The sequence below is a fragment of the Pseudophryne corroboree genome, chromosome 1 (genome assembly GCF_028390025.1).
Source record: "Pseudophryne corroboree isolate aPseCor3 chromosome 1, aPseCor3.hap2, whole genome shotgun sequence".
NCBI lineage: Eukaryota > Metazoa > Chordata > Amphibia > Anura > Myobatrachidae > Pseudophryne > Pseudophryne corroboree.
The window spans coordinates 306,408,535-306,416,966 of NC_086444.1; the positions used below are offsets into that span (position 1 = coordinate 306,408,535).

Sequence of the window (8,432 nt, forward strand, 5' to 3'; positions counted from 1 at the left end):
ATATAGCGCTCTGGTGTGTGCTGGCATACTCTCTCTCTGTCTCCCCAAAGGGCTTTTGTGGGGTCCTGTCCTCAGTCAGAGCATTCCCTGTGTGTGTGCGGTGTGTCGGTACGGCTGTGTCGACATGTTTGATGAGGAGGCTTATGTGGAGGCGGAGCAGATGCCGATAAATGTGATGTCGCCCCCTGTGGGGCCGACACCAGAGTGGATGGATAGGTGGAAGGTATTAACCGACAGTGTCAACTCCTTACATAAAAGGCTGGATGACGTAACAGCTGTGGGACAGCCGGCTTCTCAGCCCGCGCCTGCCCAGGCGTCTCAAAGGCCATCAGGGGCTCAAAAAACGCCCGTTACCTCAGATGGCAGACACAGATGTCGACACGGAGTCTGGCTCCAGTGTCGACGAGGTTGAGACATATACACAATCCACTAGGAACATCCGTTGCTTGATCTCGGCAATAAAAAATGTGTTACACATTTCTGACATTAACCCAAGTACCACATAAAAGGGGTTTTATGTTTGGGGAGAAAAAGCAGCCGGTGTTTTGTTCCCCCATCAGATGAGTGAATGAAGTGTGTGAAGAAGCGTGGGTTCCCCTGATAAGAAACTGGTAATTTCTAAAAAAAATTACTGCTGGCGTACCTTTTCCCGCCAGAGGATAGGTCACGTTGGGAGATATCCCCTAGGGTGGATAAGGCGCTCACACGTTTGTCATAAAAGGTGGCACTGCCGTCTTAGGATACGGCCACTTTGAAGGAGCCTGCTGATAAAAAGCAGGAGGCTATCCTGAAGTCTGTATATACACACTCAGGTATTATACTGAGACCTGCAATTGCCTCAGCATGAATAGTGCTGCTGCAGCAGGGTCTGATACCCTGTCAGATAATATTAATACCCTAGACAGGGAGAATATTGTGCTAACATAGAGCATATTAAAGACGTCGTCTTATATATGAGGGATGCACAGAGGGATATTTGCCGGCTGGCGTCCAGAATTAATGCAAGGTCCATTCTGCCAGGAGGGTATTAGAGACCCGGCAGTGGACAGGTGATGCTGACTTTAAAAGGCACATGGATATAAGGGTGAGGAATTGTTTGGGGATGGTCTCTGGGACCTCGTATCCACAGCAACAGCTGGGAAGAAAAATTTCTACCTCAGGTTTCCTCACACCCTAAGAAAGCACTGTATTATCAGGTACAGTCCTTTCGGCTTCAGAAAAGCAAGGGGGCCAAAGGCGCTTCCTTACTGCACAAGGGAAGAAGGAAAAAGCTGCACAGACAGCCAGTTCCCAGGATCAAAAATCTTCCCCCGCTTCCTCTGAGTCCACCGCATGACGCTGGGGCTCCACAGACAGGTGCGGTGGGGGCGCGTCTCGGGAACTTCAGGGACCAGTGGGCTTGCCCACAGGTGAATCACTGGGTTCTGCAAGTAGTATCACAGGGATACAAGCTGAAGTTCGAGGCGACTCCCCCTCGCCGTTACCTCACATCAGCCTTGCCTGCTGCCCTCGGAGATAGGGAGTTAGTAATGGCGGCAATTCACAAGCTGTACTTCCAGCAGGTGAAATCAAGGTACCCCTCCTTCAACAAGGCCGGGGTTACTATTCCAAAAATGTTGTGGTACCAAAACCAGACTGTTCGGTGAGACCCATTCTAAAATTGAAATCCTTGAACACTTATATACGAAGGTTCAAGTTCAAAATGGAATCGCTCAGGGCGATTATTGCAAGCCTGGAGAATTTCAGGGTATCACTGGACATCAAGGATGCTTACCTGCATGTCCCTATTTACCCCCCTTACCAGGAGTACCTCAAAATTGTGGTACAGGATTGTCATTACCAATTCCAAACGTTGCCGTTGGTCTGTCCCCGGCACCGAGGGTATTTACCAAGGTAATGGCCGAAAGAATTATCCAGTACTTGGACAATCTCCTTATAAAGGCGAGGTCCAGGGAGCAGTTGTTTGTCAGAGTAGCACTATCTCGGGAAGTGCTACAACAGCACGGCTGGATTCTGAATATTCCAAAGTCGCAGCTGGTTCCTACGACGCATCTACTGTTCCTGGGGATGGTTCTGGACACAGAACAGAAAAAAGGGTTTCTCCCGCAGGAGAAAGCCAAGGAGCTGTCATCTCTAGTCAGAGGCCTCCTGAAACCAAAACAGGTGTCGGTGCATCACTGCACGCGAGTCCTGGGAAAAATGGTAGCTTCCTATGAAGCAATTCCATTCGGCAGGTTCCATACAAGAACTTTTCAGTGGGACCTCTTGGACAAGGGGTCGGGATCGCATCTTCAGATGCATCGGCTGATAACCCTGTCTCCAAGGACCAGGGTGTCTCTGCTGTGGTGGCGCAGATTCGGCATACAGGACTGGGTCCTGGTGACCACGGATGCCAGCCTTCGAGGCTGGGGGGCAGTCACACAGGGAAGAAATTTCCAAGGACTTTGGTCAAGTCAGGAGTCGTCCCTACACATAAATATTCTGGAACTGAGGGCCATTTACAATGCCCTAAGTCAGGCAAGACCCCTGCTTCAAAACCAGCCGGTACTGATCCAATCAGACAACATCACGGCAGTCGCCCATGTAAACAGACAGGGCGGCACAAGAAGCAGGATGGCGTGGCAGAAGCCACAAGGATTCTCCGATGGGCGGAAAATCACGTCTTAGCACTGTCAGCAGTGTTCATTCCGGGAGTGGACAACTGGGAAGCAGACTTCCTCAGCAGACACGACCTACACCCGGGAGAGTGGGGACTTCATCCAGAAGTCTTCAAACTGTTGGTAAACCGTTGGGAAAGGCCACAGGTGGACATGATGGCGTCCCGCCTCAACAAAAAGCTAAAGAGATATTGCGCCAGGTCAAGGGACCCTCAGGCGATAGCTGTGGACGCTCTAGTGACACCGTGGGTGTACCAGTCGGTTTATGTGTTCCCTCCTCTGCCTCTCATACCAAAGGTACTGAGAATAATAAGAAGGCGAGGAGTAAGAACGATACTCGTGGTTCCGGATTGGCCAAGAAGAGCTTGGTACCCAGAACTTCAAGAAATGATATCAGAGGACCCATGGCCTCTACCGCTCAGACAGGATCTGCTACAGCAGGGGCCCTGTCTGTTCCAAGACTTACCGCGGCTGCGTTTGACGACATGGCGGTTAAATTCCGGATCCTAAAGGAAAAGGGCATTCCGGAGGAAGTCATTCCTACGCTGATAAAAGCCAGGAAAGAAGTAACCGCAAACCATTATCACCGTATTTGGCGAAAATATGTTGCGTGGTGTGAGGCCAGGAAGGCCCCTACAGAGGGTGGGTCGTTTTCTGCATTTCCTACGGTCGGGAGTGACTATGGGCCTAAAATTGGGTTCCATTAAGGTCCAGATTTCGGCTCTGTCGATTTTCTTTCAGAAAGAACTGGCTTCACTGCCTGAAGTTCAGACATTTTGTAAAGGGAGTGCTACATATTCAGACCCTTTTTGTGCCTCCTGTGGCACCGTGGGATCTCAACGTGGTGTTGAGTTTCCTGAAATCACATTGGTTTGAGCCACTTAAAACTGTGGATCTGAAATATCTCACGTGGAAAGTGGTCATGTTATTGGCCTTGGCTTCGGCCAGGCGTGTGTCAGAATTGGCGGCTTTGTCATGTAAAAGCCTTATCTGATTTTCCATATGGATAGGGCAGAATTGAGGACCTAGTTTCTCCCTAAGGTGGTATCAGCTTTTCACTTGAACCAACCTATTGTAGTGCCTGTGGCTACTAGGGGCTTGGAAGATTCCAAGTTACTGGACGTAGTCAGGGCCTTGAAAATTTATGTTCCAGGACGGCTGTAGTCAGGAAAACTGACTCGCTTTTTATCCTGTATGCACCCAACAAACTAGGTACTCCTGCTTCTGAGCAGACTATTGCTCGCTGGATTTGTAGCACAATTCAGCTGGCGCATTCTGCGGCTGGATTGCCGCATCCTAAATCAGTAAAAGCCCATTCCACAAGGAAAGGGGCTCATCTTGGGCGGCTGCCCGAGGGGTCTCGGCTTTACAACTTTGCTGAGCTGCAACTTGGTCAGGGGCAAATACGTTTGCTAAATTCTACAAATTTGATACCCTGGCTGAAGAGGACCTTGAGTTCTCTCATTCGGTGCTGCAGAGTCATCCGCACTCTCCCGCCCGTTTGGGAGCTTTGGTATAATCCCCATGGTCCTTACGGAGTTCCCAGCATCCACTAGGACGTCAGAGAAACGGTGTGATTGGTGTGGCTGGTATGAGTCTTACCCGGGATTCAAAATCCTTCCTTATTGTGTCAGCTCTTCCGGGCACAGTATCCTAACTGAGGTCTGGAGGAGGGGCATAGAGGGAGGAGCCAATGCACACCAGATAGTACCTAATCTTTCTTTTAGAGTGCCATGTCTCCTGCGGAGCCCGTCTATTCCCCATGGTCCTTACGGAGTTCCCAGCATCCACTACGGACTACGAGAAATAATTTACCGGTGAGTAAAATCTTATTTTTTGTTCCCAGCTTGCTCGGCCTCTCCCCTATACCTCGGCTGGATCCTGTCTCTAGGACGACAGTAAGTAGGTCGACCACTATTGGTCGACAGGGTCTTTAGGTCGACATGAGTTTTTCACATTTGTTTTCTTTTTTTCTTAATGATGCACGTGGACTACGATTGGGAATAATAACCTGCCCAATGCAAGGGGACATGGTGCCCTGATTGGGGTTCCTAGTCACTGTATGGAGAAAACGACACACAAAACAAACTCATGTCGACCTAGCATCCCTGTTGACCTACTTACTGTCGACCAATAATGGTCGACCTAAACATTGTCGACCTTACATACCCCACCCACCCCGGCCTGGGCCCGTCTCTTTGGTGTCGGCAGAAGCAGGCACCACTTGAGAGGGGCTGCTCACCTGGGTTACTTTTTACTTTTTCATCTCGATTATTGCTTTCTACAAATATGCAACACCTTATTAAACTTTCACTGACTAATTTGTTAACTGGACCGCTGCCTATTTCTATTGTGTAAAGAAAATTGTGTGAACAGTCTACACTGTACCTATGACAATATATGATGAACAATACTAGAAGTATTTTAAAAGCAAAAACATTGCTTTATGAAATCGTTAATTCTGTCATTTTAGGATAAATCTCAATCTGCAGAAATATGGGAAAAACTCAATTTTGGGAACAAGGATCAAAACGTCAAATTTAGGAAATTGATGGGTATAAAGGTGAGTTGCATTGTTTGTACAGTGGTTGGGTGTAACACATTACTGTTTTTTACTTAATTGTAAAAAAAAAAAAAAAAATTGTTAGCCCCAATAGTACACTTCACCTTTAAATGCATGTTATGGTGTACTTTCAGCTGAGGGGTCTATAATTTCTTCTTCGTTATTTTAAGCAGCATAACCTGCACACCTTCATTTCCAAATACATCACCTTTCTCGTGGTATTTGGGCATACACAATTGACCAAAATATTCACGAATAAACTCATTTTTATTATCAACATTGATTTCTAAAATATATTTTTTGAGTTTTAACAGCTATTTCATTGTTTTGTGTCAAAAGTACAGCTGCATCTTTGGCTGTGTATTAATTCCTAATTCCATTTAGACCGCAAACCCAGGCCGGACCCGGCTTTTGAACCCTTTCACATTGCAGTTTCGACTCAGGTTATGCCCGGGTTGATGCCTTAACCGGGGTCACCCATGTTAAACACTGTGATGTGATTTAAAATAGACTTTTCTGGCTCACTTTGAGGTTTCAAAGGAAATTTTTTAAAAAAAGGAGGGGCTGGGGACTGAGCAGACACAAACAGCCAATCAGCAGCTTTTTTTGAGACCAGAATTTAATATCCCGGGTCAGAGGCTTTCACACTGCACAACAACCTGGGTCCGTCCTGTGTTTAACCCTTCATTTGACCCAGGTTATTCACTTTTGCGCTTTCACACTTCACCTCGACCCGGCAATAACTCTAGTTATTTTGGCAATATGAAAGGGGTATTAGTCTGGCCCAAGTCACTAATACCCCTGCTACTCACCTTAGGCCCCTCGCCGACGCTTTTTCCAACCCGGCATATTGCTGGGTTGGTGACGCGGCGGGGGGGGGGGGGCACTTAGAGGTCAAGTAATCTCCAAGTACCGCCCGTTCTTCAGGCAGAGAACTAGAAACGGGTTGCATCGACCCGGCTTTCTGTTTACAAAGCGCAGCAAGCCTGCTTGTTACCCGAGTTGGAATACTGGGTTGCTCAACCCGATTTATTACAACTAAGCCCTTTTACACCGCACAGCAACACTGGCTATCTGCGCTGATGTTCAATAACCCGTGTTCAAAGCTGGTGGTGCAAAAAGGGGTATTATGCTAGCTATTAGCTAAAATATGATTATCGGTTCTTACTACGTTTAACCAATTAACTATCTTTCCCTCACCTAACTGCTCAGCAATAGGTTTTTTTAATTAATTTTACAAAGTATTCTTAATAAAATATTTTTTTTTAACAAAATATTGGTGTTTTGCACCCACCCCTGTGTCCATAGGCCCCCCTTATAAAATAACTTCTCACCCCGACCCCTCCCCATTGGCAATAGACCCCCAGTGGTCTTAAAATCTGATACTGTAGTACCCCCTTAGCAAAAAAAAAACCTGCAATATAAAAAAAAACTTTTATATATATATATATATATATATATATATATATATATATATATATATATATATATATATTATTAAAAAAAAATCCACAACGGTGGATACAGCGAGCAACGCGTCACATGTGATGTGACCTGGCCTGGTAACGTACTCCTTGCTGCAGTAACATCACCTGCAACTAAGCCAGGCAAGTGGATAATCAGAAGTACAAGTTCTGAACAGTTGTCCCATTATTAACACACTCCAAAATAACATTGGGCAGTATAATACGGTACTCTTTAAGCACTGGACATAAATGAGACCTGATTAAAGGCAGGTTATCAGCTTTGTGCGTAGGTATTATGTGTAATGTTGTGCAATCATTTAATAAACAAGGACATGACTGGGTAATATGCTACACTCCATCCCCCACTCCAGGTCCAACCGTGCTTGGTGTAGCTGATATGTACTGTTGGCTTTCTCATAGGAACTACAGTATGACTGCAGCATGGGGAGGTACTATATGTCCTTGTAAAACGGGGATGGAGTTGTTTCTTTGCTATGTCTTGATAATATTTTCTTGTTTTAGAATGAGGAAGAAGCAGGAACTAGTGCAGTAGATGCTGAAAGTTTCAGAACCCTAAAGCAGCAAGAAGAGGTTTTCAGAAACCTAGATGCTCAATATGAAATGGCAAGATCACAGACCCATACCCAAAGAGGAATGGGCTTGGGTTTTACATCATCAATGCGAGGAATGGACATGGTCTGAAAAATAAGGAAGGGGAGCATTCAATTCTACCACTTGGAACTTGTCAATACTTCATGTTCTTGTAACCAAAAAGCTAGAGTTCTAGCTTGCATGGATGTTGCATTGACTTTAACTTATTAAAACAAAATCATTTTGTAAATATATCAGTGATACTGGTGTTAGTGATGTTTATCAGATTATGTAAATTTTCAATAAATGACAATACAAGCTGTTTTAGTTTTTAAAGTTTATATTTGGACATATAAATGAGCACTGATATGTGTTCATCAAAACTTCTGGTCATACCTAATTAAGCAGGTCTGATATCATTGCTAAACCTAAAAATGTTACATTTGCCACAAACAAAAATTGCTCCAGTATCGGATGTTCATAAAATGTTTGTTAATGTATTTTAGGTAAGTTTACGTTTTTGTTTAGATTTCTTGTCAAATAGCACATAAATGTTTGAATATACTTTTGTTTGTTCTAAACACTGTAAACTTAGAAGAAAAACAAAAATGCTTCATATCAGTTGTGGTCTTTTTATAAAAAACTACATCCTTTATAACCTCTTATTTGTGATAACGTTAATTTGGTTAAGTTAACAAATCTGGTTGGCTAAGGTGCATTGTCAGTAATTGTACAGGGTTATTGTCCATGCATTTATTGCTTGTATATTTGACTCTGTGGCCAAGCAAAAAGCAGAGTGTTGTAGAATAAACAAATACAACTAGAACATATTGTTGCCACATTTGTTTCTGTCCACTTATAACTGATGTGACCTTTCATGACACTAGCACAGCAGGCACACGTGCAAATAGATTTGAATTATTTGTGCCTGTAACTAATGGGTCCTACACACTGGCCGATAACACTGAAAGATATTGTTTATTTCTCTGACGTCCTAGTGGATGCTGGGAACTCCGTAAGGACCATGGGGGATAGCGGCTCCGCAGGAGACTGGGCACAAAAGTAAAAGCTTTCTGACTAGCTGGTGTGCACTGGCTCCTCCCCCTATGACCCTCCTCCAAGCCTCAGTTAGATTTTTGTGCCCGGCCGAGAAGG

The 8,432-nt window shown here is 45.1% G+C and overlaps 1 protein-coding gene across 3 annotated transcripts in view; it reads left to right on the forward strand.

Annotated features, from left to right (window-relative positions):
* The window catches only part of RSRC2 (arginine and serine rich coiled-coil 2), a 107,964-nt gene extending 99,861 nt beyond the window's left edge, over positions 1-8,103 (forward strand). For all 3 annotated transcript variants that reach the window (XM_063964447.1, XM_063964448.1, XM_063964449.1), the window contains exons 9-10: positions 5,131-5,220; positions 7,209-8,103. In XM_063964447.1, coding sequence (XP_063820517.1) covers positions 5,131-5,220; positions 7,209-7,388 — 270 coding nt within the window. In that variant the 3' untranslated portion in view covers positions 7,389-8,103. The remainder of the gene's footprint in view (positions 1-5,130; positions 5,221-7,208) is intronic.
* Positions 8,104-8,432: the final 329 nt, after the last annotated feature.